Source organism: Caloenas nicobarica, chromosome 5, assembly GCF_036013445.1.
Source record: "Caloenas nicobarica isolate bCalNic1 chromosome 5, bCalNic1.hap1, whole genome shotgun sequence".
NCBI lineage: Eukaryota > Metazoa > Chordata > Aves > Columbiformes > Columbidae > Caloenas > Caloenas nicobarica.
In genome coordinates this window covers 58096916-58116044 of record NC_088249.1, presented here as the reverse complement: position 1 = coordinate 58116044, position 19129 = coordinate 58096916, and the positions used below count along the sequence as shown (strand labels likewise).

At 39.1% G+C, this 19129-nt stretch overlaps 1 protein-coding gene across 3 annotated transcripts in view; it reads left to right on the top strand.

The window, feature by feature from the left end:
- Nucleotides 1-19129, top strand: part of GALNT18 (polypeptide N-acetylgalactosaminyltransferase 18) — a 238437-nt gene that overhangs the window by 125277 nt on the left and 94031 nt on the right. For all 3 annotated transcript variants that reach the window (XR_010606267.1, XM_065635516.1, XM_065635515.1), the window contains exon 4: nt 519-685. Coding sequence is in view for 2 of the 3 variants with exons in the window: in XM_065635516.1 (XP_065491588.1) it covers nt 519-685 (167 nt within the window). In the remaining variant the exon portion in view is untranslated. The remainder of the gene's footprint in view (nt 1-518; nt 686-19129) is intronic.

Here is a 19129-nt window from a genome sequence, read left to right as displayed (position 1 = left end):
AGCTGGATCTTTTACTGTGTTGTTATTGAGATAAGAAAGAAGCCCCTGATTTTTACTTGAGATAGATGATAGACCCTGTAGCAAAAATAATTGATGTGGCTATTAAGAAGATACTTTCTAAAGTAAGAGTCTAACTGTTCATTCCTGTCTGCACTGTCCAGGAAGACGTTGTGCACAACTGCTGCTGGAAACTGCATTTAAACAAGAGTTCGCATTTGATTTGCAAACTGATTTTCAGTGTTTTGGGCTTAGGGTAGAAAAGTAAGCTCACTCTAGGCCTTGGCTGCACAGGCAGATTCAGGAGATTGTTTTCAGCAAATCCTTCTTGTAGACAGTAATTCATCTGGTTCTTGCCTATACCTGTTCTGGACAGGTATGGGGACCGTGCCTACAAAAGCTCTCTTGTCATTTGTATGACTGGGGACAGATTTCACTGAAAGAGTTTGTGTCGACGTCGTGACTTCCAACAGTTTACTCTTTTTTTTTTTTTTTTTTTTCCCTTTCACCTTTTTCTTCAGGTGCAGAAACCTTACATTTCCTGACAGGCTTCCTGAGGTCAGCATTGTATTCATCTTTGTTAATGAAGCTCTCTCGGTGATTCTGCGCTCCATTCATTCAGCCATTGACCGGACTCCTGCTCACCTGCTCAAAGAGATTATTTTAGTTGATGATAACAGTAATAATGGTAAGAGGTTTTGATTGTTTGGTTTTGTGTGGTTTTGATGTTTGGTTTTGTGTTTGTTTGGGGTTTTTTGGTTTGTTGTGGTTTTTTGGGGGGTTTTGTTTGTTTGTTTTTCCCTAGAGGTTGGATCATACACGAGAATCCTTGAATTCCGTCTCCTGCTCATCCCGTTGGTGTTTCAAATGTTGTCGGTGTATTTTCTCCCTTCTTTGTGTCACAGTATTTCTGGATTGTCTTCACATATACACAAGTGGGGTGTGTTAGAAAGATTATGTACAGAGATAGAATGCTGTTTCCATATGTTTAAGGTGTCTGTTAACCAGAATTTTGAGTGTAACAATAGATTCCTGTTTCAGTTGTACGTTTGCATGTACATGCTCACTTTCTCTTTTGTATAAAACATCTTTCTGTGTTTCTTAGACGTCTCCTCTGGATTTTCAGATCCTCTGCTCTCTGGTTTTCATCAGCAGGCCTTCTCTCATCCTTTCTTTCATTGCAGATGTTATGTGATCCCTGTAGCTAGATCCTGTGACTCACTGTTGATCTTAAATGTATCTCAGATTGGTACAGAAAATAAATCTTTTGCAAAACAAGTAAATAAGTTCCCCACTCCAGGCTATGCACTTCATTATCTCCTCTCTTGCTGACTATCAATGAAGGAAAAAGTAAAATTCTGACTCTTTATAGTACATACAAATCCCAACAACTTGATGTAAGCTTATATCAAATCTAATTCCAGTCCCAGTGAATAATACTGTGTTTAGAGTTACCTAAGGCTGACCAAGCTTTTCTTGAAATATCTGCTGATGGAACAGTGTGGGTAAATTGGCATGCAGGATTTATGAGTTGTAATTTGTAGTTTATGGCACGATTTATCATGTAGCAATGTGATGAAGTCAATGAAAAAAATCACATGAAACAGTAAACTATGAGCAAAGTGAAAACAAACAAAAACCAGAACAACCAAAACTAAAATCTACATGTGTGCACACACATGCACATACATGTGATTCAGAAACTTCTTGTGAACCAAGGTAGGCTTTTGATTTGCCTCAGCATGTAGTTCAGTCATTTGGCTTGGTTTTCCTGATGCACTCTTGCTGGCTTTATTTTTTGCCTACTCCCTCATGTAATATGGGGCAGTTTGATAGGAAAAAAAACCACAACACAACTTTGATTAGTGGACTTGGGCTTGGAATGTGTTTGTAGAAATTAATTCCTGCATCTTTCAAACAGGTAGAGTTAATGTGATGCCAGGAGCTCAATGAACCTGAATGGCTGTTGGTGCTGCAGGGCCTGAGGCCTCTGGACACGGAGGAACTGGCCACAAGGCAGCCATACAAGAAGAAAAATAATCTGGCTCAAAAATGAGGTTTCTAAAGTTTGAGTCTGATTTTCTATGATTTACGGGCAGTTATTCTAGAGGGCACATTGTAGAGCAATGTCAGAAACTTCAGTGTTTCTGAGAGCCTGTTATCAGTGCAATGAGCTCACTAACAAAGACACTTTGCACTGTGCTCTGTGGGCTTGTCAAAATTATGCTTTTTCATTATTTCTTACCTGAAATAGATAAGAAATCACAGGAATCACATATTCTTTCAGGAAGACCTGTTCAGCCACATTTTGTGTTAGTAGCAGTATTGGTACTGTACAGTATAATATTTTTATAGTTGGCTGTGCCTTTTATTCAAGCTTTATTTAGGCTTGCCTTTCTTACCCTCCAGTGCCTGACATCCTCAGGTTCCTGGCCCCAAACAGGAGGACAGAAATTGAGAGGAAGGTGACCTTTGGTTTGACTGTCTTGGCTTGTGTTACATATCATTCTATATAAAACCACACTGTGCAGAGTGATCCTTAGCCTCCTAGAAATTTTCAGCTCTCTCCAGGATTTTCTGCTGCTCCTCTAACCCTTTCTCTGGCGTCTCTTCCCTGCAGAAGTAAATTAGATTCCTACTGTCCTCTTTATCCCATAATGTATGCTGAAGACCTGGTAATAGGCATCCATTTGGAGAGGATAGATGTTTGGTAGGAAAGGGAGAGATTGTAAAGATGATTTATGGGCTTTTCTATTATTAGTTTAAATCCTGAAATATTTATTTTACAATTTCCTTTTGCTCTTACAATATTCTGTTTTCAGTTTTTTTCTCCCTTCTAGCATTGCTGAAACTAATCCTTTATATTTAGTGTCATTCTGTGTTTCTGTTAGTAGCTCTTTAGCTTGCAAGTGTTGCTGCTTGTAAGATAAGTGGGTTACTCTGGGTTTCCCTGTAATGTTACCTGAGGGGCAGAATTTTTGTGCTTATGTCTGGCTCCAGACTCGGCTCTCGCAGAGACCTGTCAGAATCCTAATTATAAGCGGTACGTTTACTCTCATGCTTTTGCTGGGGATGGCAACTTTTATAACTCAGTGTAAGATTTTTTTTTTTCCTGTGATGCAACAGCTGTGGATTTCACAGGCAAGAAACATCACACTGTGGGGAAGGACTAGAAAGAAAAAGTGAGAACAGAGATCAGGCAGAGTGCAAATGAACATGGTTTTTATTTTGAGTCTCTTCCACTATATGATTGCATTCACATAGCATAGTGGTTTAAAATAAAAGCAAGCATGATGATTGACCCTAGAGGAGGGCACCAAAATTTCCTGCTTCTGAGGGGAAGCAATATACTGGTGAACTGATGCAAATTCTTGCTGTGGGCCAAATTCTGAATCTAGTAATGAACACCTGCATTGTGATTGCAGTAGATCAGTAGATCTCTGTTTCAGAGAAGAGCGGTGGAAGAACTAGTTGCTTTTTAAAATTACAGAAGGCTGATTTCAGAAACGGTATATTCAAGTGTACGGCCAAAATCTGTACATTTGTCTTGAGCAATATAAGCAATAGTATTTTATTTCATGCACTTCAGGGTATGTCAAGCAAATTATCTATGACTTTCTCGAAACCTCAGTGCAGTTTTTCAAGTTTCCAGTTATGTTTCAGGGGACCTCAATTAATCTCTTCATGAAGTTTCCCCTTTTTGAAGTAAATGTTTCAAGTTAGGAAACTAAAAATGCCAGTGTGTGCCATTTAAAAGCAGAAGCTAGATTTAACAGATCCCAGCATTTTGATCCTTTATTTTAAAAAAGCCATTTGCATGGCTTAATGTGTGTATTTCACCATACTGTCTTTTCCAGTGGAATTCTGATAAGTGTAACACTGAAATGTTTCATATATTCTGTTAGGTATATTAGTGGTAAAATTTAATTGAAGGTTAAAAAAAGTGCATCTCAGTGTGCTGTGTGCTGTATAATGAGAACAGAAGATTGATTAAAACAAACCAAGTATCAGTATCGTTCATTTGGGTCCCGTTTGCATTGGTGTGATATAGAGCAACTGCGCTGATTTCAGCTGGTTTACTGTGGTGTTAAGTGCTGTCTGTCAGATCAGAAACTTCCCCATCCTTCTCAGGAATGCTGTTTGCATTTCAGAGATAACATACTCATTATTTTATAACTTGGCAATAAAATGATTTATTCATTTTTGCTTTCAGAAGCAGCAGAGTTTTCCAGCTGGCTCAGTGCAATTGAGGAGAGAGATTTACAGAGAAGAGGCTTTAAAAAAACTTTAAGTGACCAAGCCCACGACTGCTGATACTTGATTAGACCTCAGACATGTATTTAGAAAAAGCATTGCCTGAGCTGGAGGCTGCTGGAATAGGGTTTTGTTCGCTCCCGGGCTTGTTGCATCCTGCCCTCTGGGGACAGGGTGGTGACCTCCTGTGCCACTGGAGTCCTGTCCTGGCTTTTGAGTCTTTCTGCTGGCATTGCGTCCTGCTGCATCATGAAGCACCTCTTGAAGATTATTTTAAGATGATTTGAAATCTCTCTAAAAAACTCATTGTGTGAACCACGATGTGTTCAGCTTCATGAGGAGGCAGTATGCATTAATGTGTCCAGAGTATGCCTTACAAAATTTTATATTAGAGCAATAAGTATCATCCTCTATGACATTTTTTCATATTAAAGTTAATAATAGATGTTGCAATAGAGGCTCAGATTTCATAAGGTTTCTTCCTTTTTCTTTGGATCATTACTTATGAATGAAATATTTTAATGCGTTCAGTTTAACGATTCTCATTTTGTCCTGAGATCTCCATGAATACAGCTATTGAATTGCAGTAATAATGCTGGATATCACAGGATGCTAATTCTGTGACTTGCAGTGTTGCAGAGAATTAGCACAGACTGGCAGAAAGTGGGTCAGATGTATCACCTTTGTGAGATTGCAACATTGTCCTCAAAACACTGAATAAAAAGAAGCTTTTCAAAAAGCAGCCGGAGCTTTTCATGAGAAAGGTATATTTCTTCTTTCGCTATTTTTAAGAGATATTTGGGAACAGAATATTGTCTGATATTTTTTTTTGCTTTACAATAGCAATGATGAATAAACCTCAAAAGTACTATACAAATGCATGCTAGATACCATATTACAGCGTAATTTGAAGATGGCTTACCTGTAGACCAGACAAGTATGAATGTTGATTTTAAAAACCTACTAATAACAATCTCCTAGGGAAGTTCATTCTGTTTAGCTTCTTATTCTTCTCTTACCTCAATGCCAGCAAAATTCAAAGGCAAAGAAAAACATTTAAAAACAAGGAAAAAGCCAAACTTTATTCAAACCCGCATTCACTTTTGCGCCATGGGTTATGCATTTTGAAGACTTTGCTTTATCTGCCAAGATTCATTCTGCCCATTAGTTAAAGGTCTTGACGCTGAAATCATTATTTTAGCACAGTCTTTACAGAAGCAAACTTTCAGCAGTGTTGGCAGGGGTTTATAGGAAAGAGGGGCTGTGTGAAGCTAGTTAGGAATCAGATGCTAAAAAGCCTGTATTTATGTATAGACCAGGAAATCTGTCTCCACTGTAGATGTGAGAACAACGTTGGCTGCTGTTACAAACTGTGCAATTTACTTGCATGGTAACATTTAGCACTGAAACTTGAATAAATGAAGACAGTTCTTTGAGCATACGGTCACTGCTGCACACTCTGTGCTGATGCTGGGAACTGCAGTGAGATGTGTCTCGGCTTGTGTGCCAGCTGCTGAGGAGGCATTTGAAAGTACGCAAGAAGAAAATAACCAGGAGCAAAACATCGTCCACTGGCCATCTGTGTTGACAGAAGTTAGCAGAAGGAGAAATGTTGTTCTTATTCTAAGGTGTGAGAGAGAGGAGTATGTGGACACTTTGGTTCATGTCCCAACAATGACTGGCCATGCAGCTCAAAACTCTAGTGGAAAAAATTAAGAACCACTAATGCAAATGGACTGTGAGATTTTTATAAGGACAGCAGAAGATGCTGCCCTAGAGTGGCTGTAGACTGTTTTCTGCTCTTACTTGTCAGTCCTTGTGACACTGAATTTGATTCCTGCTTTAAAGGGCAGAGGTGGTGGAGTAGGACATCAAAAGGATGTGAGCAACAGAGCAGAAAATAGAGGGACACTGTTGATGAAGAAGGCTATCTGCCCAAACTATTCCTGCCCCTCTTTTGCTTTGATTTATCACTCTTCACACCTTTTTCTCAACCTATATTCATTCCTTCTTTTTTTCATCCGGGGTGGTATATATCCCTGGGCCTTATTCCCTCGGTCCACTTTGCTTTTCCTCATTCCACCCAGGCAGTCTGCTCTTCTCAGATGTTCACTGCCTCACACCCACTCCGTACACCTCCTCCTCCTTTATGTGAGTTTATGTCCTTCAGTCGGGGTCTTCATTTTCTGTGTTCTCACATGCCAGCGTATCCGCTCCTCTTATCCTCTCCCTGTATCCTTCACCCCAGTATTTGCTTCTTTTTCTCAAAAACTGCGCTCCTCCATGTTTCCCATTTTGTCATGCAGCTCCCTCTTGCCTTTAGCCCCAGTAATTAAACTCCTGCCTGGCTCATCCGTCTGTCCATCCATCCCTCTCTCTCTCCCTCCCTCCCTTCCTACTCCCTCCAGCAGTATTCTGCTCCTTCCTTTGTGGTACGTTTTTATCCCATTTTCCTTCTTTTTCTCTCTGACACCCCATTTTCAGATGTGATTTTTCATTTCCTCTTGCTTTCATTTAAAAAGGATGTTTTGTTCTTTTAGATCAGTGTTTCTAACTGTCCCATATCTGAAGCCCATCCTGCGTCAGACTCGAATGTTGCCTTGCATTCGGTCACACGTGGGGGCAGGGACAGCATCCCTCGCGGAAGGCAAGACTCTGATTTTTGTAGCATTTAATTATAGTTGTATGAAAGCTGTTTGATAAGCAGCATGCAGTTTGTTTTGTTTTATAATGTGAACTGTCACATTCTCCGTTCTTTAGAAGGGATGTGGAAGGTCCTCAGCCCTCGTTTTCTGGCAGGCTGGGGCAGCTGCGGTGCTGTGGGGCTGCAGGACCAGTGCAGCCCAGTGCAGCTCCCCCAGTGCAGCCCAGAGAACTCACACAACTGTTGGACCACTTGCCTCTGTGCAAGTGTGAGCTCAGCAGCTGTTCGGAGTGACAAAGTGGCCTTTCAAAAGAATAGTTGTTTTAATTATCTGCAATATTGTATAGTTCAGTCTGTTTGTATGGCTGGGAAAGCAAAATTTCCATGTGTGTGCAAGCTGATGGCATAATCTCTGTCCACGGCGGGGTCATAGGGGAGCAGCAGAGCTTTTATTGTAGTGTCCTGACGTCAGAGTTTCTGATTCAAACGTTCATATAATACTATGAACTGAATCCTTCCTAGTCAGCAGTTGTTGAAAGTTAATATGTGGTCATCTTATCTTTTATTCCATCCAGCAGGTAATTGAACTCATTCAGTCCTAATATGCTTGTAGTGCTGCAGTCTAATAAATACTTTTTTCTGTGTCAGGTTCAGTACAGCAAGTCCAAGAGGACAGAACAGCCACTTCAAAGCCAGCATTTTCCATACTTGCACTTTAATGTAGGCAGCAGAATAGAGAAAAAGTTATTTTATGTAACTCCAAACCTTATCACTGGTTAATTATATTTTTTCTTTTTTTTTTTAGTTTTTTTTTTTTTTTTTTTCCCTTTTTTCTTTTCTTTCTAATAAGACAAGCCCATTGCTATTAAACTAAGCTTTAAGGCTGAAATAACAATGTATCTGATTTCAGCGTGGGAAGAACTAATTTAAGTGTCATCTCAGTGGTATGTACATGCCATATTTAATCCTAATGGAAGGTAGTAGAGTGGAGTATCTGAACTACAGTATAGGAGATGCTGAAAAACTGGAACTAGAACAAAATCCATGGATCATTTCAGCCGCAGTTTTACAGCTTTCTTATATCTTCTTTTTTCCAAATGGCAAATGAAACTGAAAGCTATAGTGGCATTTTTTCCGTTGTGGTTTTGGTTTAGCTTGAATCCCAGTCTACCAATTCCCACTATGTATCTATTTTATGTGTGCTGTGTACCCTATGTATGTCAAGTAGTGCAATGCACGGTGAGTATTTTCTTATTCTTTGTCCCCGTGTCTGTTCTGCGATCCTCTAATGAAACAATCTGTAGTGTGAGCACAGTCATACGTGCTCTCAGTTTACTGAATGTATCAAAGCCCAATACAGATAATGCAGCAGAAGTTTCTAGGTGATGGTGAAGAGCTGCATGTTGGCACTTTGGAATTTTTTGGAAGAATTATTTAGGCCAACTAATAGGAAATAGCATCACCTGTGTCAGGTGTGATTCAGAAACACTGCACAGTGTTAAAGGCTACAGGCTCATTTTAAACTCTTTTGATAGCAATGAGGACCTCACCCCATGTGCGTTGGAAGTGCTGTGGGCTGGTGGTATCGGTCCACTTCTCAGTACTGTCACTGTGATTTTAGCCTTAAAATTAATATACTAGAGATCTCTGAGAAATTGCTTGATTGAAATAACTTATTTTTTCTTTTTCTTTTTTCTTTTTTTTTTTTTTTTTCTTCTCCTCTCTCACATTTCTGGGGTTATTTTGCCTTCAAGAATGCTTGAATGGTTTTGGTTGATAATGTTCTCAAACACATCTCACTGCATTTAGGTAGCAGCCAAATGTATAGATCTGGTGCAGTGACAAACAGTCATGTGGAACTTGTGAGAGAGGTACCAATATCTGTTAATGTCAGTAAGGGCAACTCTGGTTTGATCAGAGATTATTTCCTTTTGACGTCTTTTCCTGTAAAGTATCTGGAGATCTCCTTGCATCCAGTAGAATTTGTATTTTAGTTATTCTAGTAATGTCAGCTGTTAAGAGCCTGAATGACTTTTTAAAGGATTTCCGTCTCTTTCCTTATCGGGAGAATGGTGCTTATAATTGCAAGAGTTTGACAGGGGGTGGAGGAAATACTCTGTAGTGTTAGACAAAGGAGTTAAAAGATTGTGTCCTCTATAAAGTAAGAAATACAATTGCCTTTTAAGTGAACTTTATTAAATTTTTCCTTTTCTTCCTAAGCCAAGCATACTTTTCTTAAAAAGAAAAATGGATAAAAAGATAATTTTCATAAAATTAATACTGAGTACTTAATTTAAACTGGTGGTAAAACTTCCTGCCAGAGTTGATAATTTCAAAACACTTCAACTTCTTTGTGATAAAATCTGAAAATTCTTAATATGCTGAAGGGTCCAAGACATGATAAGAGATTTGCCTAAGGAAGTATTTAAGTGTGTTTCATTATATCAGCGAATGATGAATATCAGTTAGCAAAAATATGTGAAGAAATTAAAGACCATTCTATGTTCACCCAGTAGGCATGCACAAAAGGCACATGTATAGGCATTGTTAGATGTTTTAAAGACATTGTGGAACCTTCTGTAAGCCTAAAGTTCAAGTACAGAACCTCTTATCAAAGGATATTTGAGTTCTTGTTGTGAATGAAAACACAATTCCTGTTGACTTTTCTTTTAGCATACTTTTTCTGTAGATATGCTTGGCATTTGATTTTGAAAGTGTTCTCCAAGTACATTACATGACCAAACTTTAAATTACTTGACTTCACTTGTTCACTTAGTTATTTGTGGGGCCTTTAATCAAATGGTGTTCTTTCCTTTTGCACTGGAAAAGTAACATTTTAAGTAGTAGGCTTCAAGTAGCAGCCTGGGAAGCTTTTGGGGAGCTCTGTTTAAAACTTTATGGAAACTGTGATGAAACTAGACATAAAAGCTGAAATTTCCATTTACGATGATGGAATTAACACAGGAAAAAATGAAGACTTGGAGGTTAGGCTTGAGACAGTAAAAATTTCGCTTGTTTTTCCTCACCCAGTTTATTTGAAAAAGATGCTTTGTTTTTCTTGGGCCTCCATAACCTGAGTCTTTTTTAACACCACTTACTGGAAGTCTGGTCTGGGAGTCTGGGTAGAGAGAAATACAGATGCGAGTTCATGGGGAAGGAGATACAGGTTATATACTAAAAACTCTCTCTTCATGTTCTCTATGTTCCTCACAAATATCTAGCAGTCTGTTAGTTTTTTGAGCAAGTGCCACAACCTACTCCATACAGGACAGGCCAAATCTTGGTCTCCTGGCACTCTGGTAGGTGAAGAACTTCTGACTGGGGGGCTGCACAGGGCTGTGTTCCCCATGAACCTCTTGCCATGTCGCTACGGCACTTTGCAGTGGAATTTGCAAATAAACTGATGATTTTTTATTTTAAATATTGGTTTCGCTTCAGGTGCAATCTGAAAGGGATAGTAGATGCTCCAAAGCTTTCTCGCAGATGTTTTTGATGCCAATTCAAAGGACAATTTGCCTTCCATTAATTTTACCAGGGTTTGTCTGCACTACAGTGTAAACTCTCCAATAAGTGATATAGAGTCATGATGAATTTAAATAATATGGCAGCATGAATCGCTGTTTTCGTTTGGCAGCAGAGAGAATCTTGATGGAATTGCAAAGTGCTCTCACTTCTCCCAAGATAGCTTACTGTCGTCTCTGCATCGTTCCTTTGCTCTTGACACACTCCTATGGCCCACTGCCTGTCTGATCATTGTTTAATGTTTCAAAACCTGCCATCTTCTATTTGAGGCAGTCTTTTCAAGCAGTACAAATACCAGGAGATTTCCATACAGTAGAAATAGTTGGGGAGGGGGAAAGTAAACAACCAACCAACCAAAAAACAAACAAACAAAACCCCAAAACCACCACCACCACCAAAAAACCCCACCAAAACAAAATAAAACCCCAACAAATCCAAAAAAACCCACCCAAAACAAAACAAGAAAATGAGATGCAAACAGTATGAATGCTTTATGAAGCTGAAAAAAATTACCATATACCTATTTGAATTATGGTGGAGTTGTAGGGAACTCTTAAGATATTTCTGTGGCTAAATACATGGTCTATCAGGTTTACATGCTATGGAATGATTATTCCTCCTGACCTATTGCCCCTAATCTCAATCCTTGCTCATGTGCACAAAGTGGAAAGAGAACAATAAGGTCTTCTAAAATGGAAAACAAGTTGACAACTCATTTGCTAGCAAGTAAACAAGTTGACAATTCTGTTCCAGCAAATAAACAATGATTTCCATTTTTTTATTAGCATGAACAAGTGCAATGTCATTACCTCTAAAATGTGCTTACATCCCCTTGTCACATGAGGGACTATGTCTCCCTGCCTTGTAATAGTATTATTACTGTATGAGCAACAATTTAAATTATTTCACTGTGGCCTGCTTCTTATATGAAATGTCTAGGATTACTTTTTCATTATATTTGTGCCCTTGAAACTTCTTTGTGTGTTTTGCAATCAGTTTTGAACATGCAAGTGAAACCGTGTAACACCAGGTTTGATTTTGTCTTCTCTCATCAGATATCTCACTGTTTCCAGAGAAACGTTTCTTCTCTCTACCCCTTTCCCACACATACAAATAGATAAAGCTTAAGGAATACTGTGGCAAAAGTTGTGTGTGTGGTTTATGTCTTACACACAGGATCTTCAGCCTGGAGGAGGCTGAGGGGAGACCTCATTGTGGCCTACAGGTCTCTCACAAGAGGAGGAGGAGAGGCAGGCGCTGGTCTCTTTGGTGACCAACGACAGAACCCGAGGGAATGGCACAAAGATGTGTCAGGGGAGGTTCAGGTTGGACATTAGGAAAAGGTTCTTCCCCCAGAGGGTGCTGGAGCACTGGAACAGGTTCCCCAGGGAGGTGTCACGGCCCTAACCTGACAGTGTTCAAGAAGAGACTGGACAACACCCTCAGAGACATGGTGTGAACTGTGGGGTTGTCATATCAGGGACAGGAGTTGAACCCCATGATCCTTGTGGGTCCCCTCCGACTCGGCACGCTCTATGATTCTGTGATCTTACGTGGTAAGACTAGTCCTGATGTAAGACCAAATATATTCCACAAATAGCATTAATTTTTATTAATGCTGTCTGTGCTGCACAGCGTTGTATAGAAGGTCAAGAATTGAAGCAAGTTGTGCCATGATAACCTTTGTAATGTCATGTGTCCCGTATGGATTCTTGCTGAGATCATCAAATTGTCATTTCTGGGAACACTCTTTCCAAGATGTGGGATGCTGGAGAACCGCTAGACACTGAAGCTTTTTCACCAGAAATTGAGCAGAGGAATTCAGTTGTTTGCCAGTGTCTAGCAAACTGGAGAGACTGAGAGACACAAGGAAGAAGGCAGTAGGCAGAAGCAATGCAACATGCTTTCGTATCAGAGGGGAGCGATTTAGCTATAGTATAGCCAAGAAAAAAGGTAGGCTGTTTAAAAGAAAGGGAGATTTCATGACTGAGAAACAAATCCTTATCCAAAATTCCCTTCTCCTGGGGAGCATGAAGACTACATAAAGGCAAGAAAAACATTATCAACATTTTTTTCTTTTTTTTTTTTTAGTCTAGATCTGCACATTGCTAGAGCTATCTGAGGTAAGTAGTGGCTGACTTGAAATTTTCATATAGTCTGTCTTTGCTTCAGCAATTGTTTCTTCCCAAAGATGAGAACAGCAGGAAATAATGACATTACAGGAAACCTCAGTGGCTTGGTAGAAAGAGCATCATCACATGTGAACGTAGATGGCGTTCCAGGAGAATGATCACCTAGATCATAGGAAGAGAAGCATGTCAGATGAAATAAGATAATTTGTACTTTAGTTTTATCTCACAAGCCTGAAAAGATCAGTAGCTATATAGTGATATAGCAGTACTTTACACATCGCCTGGTATTCAGTTATGCAACTGACTCAACTTTCACTGATCCACTCTTCTCTTGACTTCACATATGAAATCTGAGTGACTCTATTATGTTGTGCCCCAGCAGGAGCTCTAGAAAGAGATTGATGGCAGGAAATACTGGTAGCTCATATCCTTGAAAATACATCAAGTATGTGAAGTGCTCTGTGTTTCTCTCTTAGATGGTCCTACAACAGCCTGGAATACTTTACAAAGCTTCAGGTGTCATGCAGGCACGAGCACTTCTGCAGAAGACAGATCAGTAAATCCAGTTTAAGGCAGTCAAAATTACTATTTTACTGCACACTGCAGAACTGGATTGTCTGTTGGTTTTGCAGATTATGTTCATAGTCCCTGAGGTGAGAATGGTACAATATTGTAGTGTTCAAGCTTCCATCACAAACAGCTCTTTTGAAGTTGTGATGTGTTGTCTCTCTCAGAACGATGCTGAAGGTTAAACTAGGCATGTTATGAAATCTGAAGAACAAGATCAGAGTTGTGAAAGCTCTCAGTTGAAAATTATTTGATATTCCCTTACTTTAAAAGTTTTGGGGTTGGTTGGTTTGTTTGTTTGTTTTCTATAGCAAGAGCTTTTTTACCCTTTGCTTATGTCAGCACTACACCTTTACCAAATGTTTAAAGCTTTTGGGTTTTACTTTTAGTTTAGAGACTTATCTTTAAAGTTGTTGACTGCTTCCTAGGACTTCCTTCTTCATTAATAGGTTGGGTTCTACAGCATAATGTAGGTTCTTTCTTGTGACATAGAATAATATGATCCATGGAGTCGTATAACTAGTCCAGAGGGTGTTACCACAAAATGAAAGAAATCCAATTCTTCAGTGATGTTACGTCAGTATAGAAGCTCTTGTATCCCAACCCCTCAAATTAGAAATGGTTCATAATTAAGAGAAATATTTGTCTTCCGAAGTAGATGTAACTGGAACCTCTGTGATCCTGTCAGTTCTTATCAGAAGTTTCAGCTCCCTGGAGCTCCCACCTGAGGGACTGGCCTACAGGGACTACCAGCAAGATCAAGGCAAAACTAAACCTCAGTCGCTTTTGGAGATACGTAATTCTGGCTGCGTGCTCAGTGCAGGTTAGCCATGTCCAATATTTGTTCTTTTCAGCACTCTTTTAATAAGGCACAAAAATTAGGAAATCTAAAAAGAAATACCTCAGGGGAGATGGCTTAATAAAATGGTCTGTTAAACTAACCTTCGTTTTATGGCCCTAAACTAGGAACACTGAGAGAGATGACTTAGTTATGGTAAAATGGGAAAAAGGGGCTAATCAGCTTTCCTTATAATGGGAAGTGCCCTAGAAAAATATGGCTGTCTCATCAGAATGTGTCAAACTGAGTTTAATCAACTGTGGATTAGCACACAATAGCTCAATCAAGTTTGTCAGGAAGAAAAAAGTAGAGGAATTATTTAGTAGAAATGTAAAGGAAGATGTACGTTCAGTAGTTCTTTTGACTTCCTGGGATTGAATTATCAAAGTTATCACAGTAACATGAAAAACAGCAGTGTGCAATTTATGTCTCTGACACGGGATGTTATTTACTGAGTCTTAGCCCTGATATATGACAAAACATATTCCACAATTGCATTATTTTTTGTGGTACTGCACAGCGTTGTATGCACACTTTGGTTTAGAGTTCATATAGGGTATTTTCTTGAAAAATGCAAAGCTCTCCAGATGGACGGTCCCCTGATACACTGCTACTTTGGCTGACTTTTCCTCTTTTTATTAGAGCAGTATTGGGGGCGATTCATTTAATCCAGAGCAATGACCACTTAACTTATACCAGATACAGCCTGAGTTAGCAAATCTGTATGCTGGAGATGGACTTGATTTCAAATAAGTTTCAGTCCACACTCAGAAACTTCTAATTGCAACAGATTACTGTGGTTATCAAAGCCAAGTTTTCTGCTGGCCTAACTATCCATCTCCAGTTGAAATAATTTGATTTCTGGTTCTGACAATTTTTAAAGGCTCCTGTCAGTGTGAACACTGCATTTCAGTCTGTGCTATTTGTACCCACTACAGTAGAAATTTCTGTGATTTATATAAATGTCTGTGATAGGGGAAAAGTGCTTTTGTATTATATTTTTAAAGTTTGATATGCCTTTCAGTATCATGTAGTTACCTGTGTAATCAGTTATATGTTCAGTAGTTTCCTGACTAAAAATGGCCCGTAAAAACATCAGTAAGCATAAAATAAATATGCTCCTATATTTGAAGGGATTCTTTTAGAAACAGAAGGGCATTCTTTGTGAGTTTTGGATAATTTAGTATTGTTGAAATGGAGGGGAAAACTCTGCCTGCCTTATCCTATTAACAGCAGAACCCTTGACGTAAGCTTCAGCCAAGGGCTCAGGAGCATCCCAAAAGGGGCTTGACTAGTAACAGCTGAGAAACACGCAAATTATATAGAATAAATAGCCAGTTTTGAATGGAGTATTAAACAGATTCTTGGCCTGCCATGTCTTTGTTTCTAAAAATTCCACTATAGGTTTTGTACATTAATCCTTAGAGTACCTGCATAGCTGCCTAATAGTTCTGTGTTTCTTTGGTTGTATGAGGCACCATGTATGCTCTGTTTGATATTCTTTTGGAAAAAAATTGGCCAGATTTCTCTGTAAGCATTCTGCAGCGTGTACTTTAATACAGTTCTGATTCCAGCTGTTCATCTCCCCCAGGAGATAAACATTGGCGTTGCTTCTGGGGTGAGCTGCTTGGTGAGTGGAGCAGGTGCCCAGGAGGTGCAGGACGTGCCCCCAGGGCAGGAGGACCAGGAGCGCTGGGGTGGATCTACACCATGGACGCTGCTGGCAGAGGGGAGGAGGAGGGATGGCAGATCACTGCTGTGGCCAGGCAGGATAGTCCTTCCTTTCTCCCTAGGAAATAAATGCCTCTCCAATGCGTGCCAAGTCACAGTTCCTCTCGGTGAAGGCTTGAGGAATTATACTGCTTGCTCAGGTCTGTCCCTGGAGTCAGGTTCCAGGCTCCTCAATGTGTTTATTTGGCATTTCTGACAGTAAACTCATTTGCTATTGTGCTGTTCCTGGCACAGATGCAAAAATGGGAACAAGTCTGCTCGGTACAACCTCACTTAAAACTCAGTTCCCTTTTGAAAGGTGTCTAACCCTTTTACCTGTCCTGTTTTTTTCGTTAGAGACTGAGCAACGTGTCACCCTAATCATAAAGCCTAATTGCTCGCAACCAATTGTGTACATTTATGGTAGATTCTAAGCCTGATTTAGTTGCGTGAATTATATTATTTTGAGAGATATCACATGGGAACAGCGAGTTACTCCTTGGTTAGCAGCTAGACTCATAATGGATCCCGTCCTCCTTAATGCCATTACATTCAATTAAAATATTTATATATTTATATACTGTAAGTCCCAAATAAGAGCATCAACGTCTTGGCTTCCATAAACACAGTGCTAGTTTACCACAGATTTGGTATACACTTAAAAAAAAAAAAAATCCAAGGAACTGTAGGTACTGTGACAACTGCCTGCAATATTTATTAGACAAGCTGCAGATTCTTGTCACCCTATTTCTTTTAACACAATTGAGAATAATTGAAATAATCGAATTTTTTATCTGAAGAGGAAATCAATGCAAATCGTGAAACAGCTGTAGACTTTTTGTCTGAGGCAGTAGATCAATTTAATTCTTAGCTAGCTGATTTTAGTAGATTTTTATTATTTTATGGGCTTGGTGTGATTTGATGGTTTTGATCTTTTTCTGGCTTAAGTCTTGAAAGGTATCTTAACACCTTCCCTATATTTCTATTGCAGTTTAGTATTTGAAGGTTTTTTTGTCTAACTAGTTCTTTGGAGGTTTTTTGGTTGTGTTCGAGTGATTTGGCAATGAGCAAATTTGGACAGTTTTTCTGTGTTCTGTATAAAAGCTGGTTTTTAAATGTTACTGATGACTGTGTAGTGTTCAGAGCCAGCTCTCTGTCTTGCCAAATTGTTAAAGCTATCATCCCCCCACAAGCTGCTGGTGTGACTATTCAGTATTGCTCGTGGGAGGATACCGCATTTTCCAGTGAACTTCTGTTCAAAAAACGATCCTTCAGCACGATGATGGGAGATACAGCTATCTGGCATTCCACTTCCCCCGTCAAAGGGTGATCCTAAGATACCAACTCCAAAAGCAAAGTTTTTACAGTGAGTTCTCCATCTGATATATGTTAATATTTATGAATGTTCAAAAGTGCTTGTTACTCAGTTCCTCTTGGTTGGAAAAAATGTTGTTGTCAGTCGAGAGTTATGGGAAGAGTTTTAGATCTTTTATTGCAGTTCTTTTGTTTTCTGGGTCATGGTTCTTGTAAGTAGTTAGTCTGAAGCAAGTTATTTTTATGGTTTCAAACGCAAATATCTAAATTTAATCACCATAGGTTTGGGGTATTATGATTTTTAAGTGTGTCAGACAACAAACTAATGTGTACTGTTAATATGTGTCTTTACTGTATGCTTCATTTCATCAGTCTATAAAGAGCATGGGACAATATTTGCTAAGTAAACCCAAAAAGAGATGAGACAAGCTTCTGTCAGGATTAATTCAAACATAGTTCCCTGGGTGCCAGGGCAAGAAGAAGGACCAGATGATCTCTCAAAGTCCGCTCAGTGCTGCAGTCTTTGATTCTCTATTCATCAAGCTATTTTTGGTCTTTAAATGGAAGAGCTCTAAGGTGCAGTTTATAAACACTCAGTATTTCCTCAGCATGTAGATTTTCAGGGCAGGGATTTCATATTCTAACAAGGCTGTTATAGTTCATGACTGCCACAAAAATATCTCAGGAACTGTTCTTCCTGTTGAAAGGAAGGTGGAAAAGTTGCAACTAGTAGTAGAAAGTTCTCTTTGTATTTGGTGGATTTATTTTTAATCTTCTATAAATAATTTCTGGCCTCAAAATTTGGTGAGGCTTAGACAAATATGGAAAAATTAGATCCTCTGAAAGCCCTTAGCAGTTCTGTGAATGTTGCTGTGCCAATGAGCAGAACTAGACATATCTTTGTATCTCTCCTGTTGTAACATTCAGAATAGTTGGTAAACATTGACTGTGTCCACACTACCAAATTTTATTTATTTTTCTTAATAATTTTTCTTTAGCAAACTGTTACTGTTGGAAGACTTGTGACATAGAACAACTTGTATTTATTAACTGATATATATAGTTTTAAAGTGATGGAGTTTTACAATTTGACTTTGGCACCAATATGCAGGGTTGCATAACCATTAGTGAAACAGACTCACTCCCATGATCTTGCTACTGGTGAACTCGTTCATTCGGTGGAATGCTGTAGTGTTTGCCCTCTGTGCAGACCTATGAAAATCAGAAAACTTCTATTCAATCACCTAAACATGGGCTTAGGAGTCAAGCTTCAAGTATCTATTTGTAAAACCTTGACCCTGCAGCTTTAGAAATGTGCATTTAGTTTCTTGGCAAGGTTTTACTTTGTCTACGAAACTGAAAATATATTTTTATTAAAACTGGGTTTTGTGACATTATGACTGGACCTTGCTAGCTCACAGAATGTTCAAGGGCTAAATCATATGTATCCCAATTCCTGTATTGCTCTCAGACTGTCTGCTCAATGTTGTCGTTTGTTTTGTGGCTGCTTGTTTATTTTATCAGAAGGCAGATGTGCATCAAAAGAACTTGATACATTCTCTCCAAGGCAGATGTGAACTCTGTCACAGAGTCATGGAATAACTGAGGTGGGAACAACCTCTGAAGATCATCTAGTCCCACCCCTCTGCTCAAAGCTGAGTCAGCCAGAGCAAGTTGCCCAAGACCATGTCCAGTTAGGTTTTCAAAATCACCAACATCAGTAATATCTTTGTAACACTAGTAAAAAAGATTTAAAGTGATTGGAAATTTAAGCCAGAAATACAAAGTTTTAAAAAATTGACTGCATTTGTGCATGTGGACATAACCTCTTTTGATCTGTCAGCCCAGCTGAGCCTCACTGACTGTATTTGTTTAATTCAGACACCGGATAGTTCTCACCAAAGCTGTTCTTGTCATCTTAATTCACAGAAATATTTCTGATCGCCAGATGCTAAGGAGTTGTAAAAGAGCCTCCCCTTCAACAATTAAAAGGACAGACCTTCAGAGCAATGTCTTATGTGTCTAAAATGTTGTTATTAAAAATACGGATTCAAAGAGAATGGTTAGTAATATTTTAGGAATGGCATATTGGCATGCAAGATTAAAATGATGCTGCACCTGTTGAGGAAATGGACCTGAGATCGGTGTGTA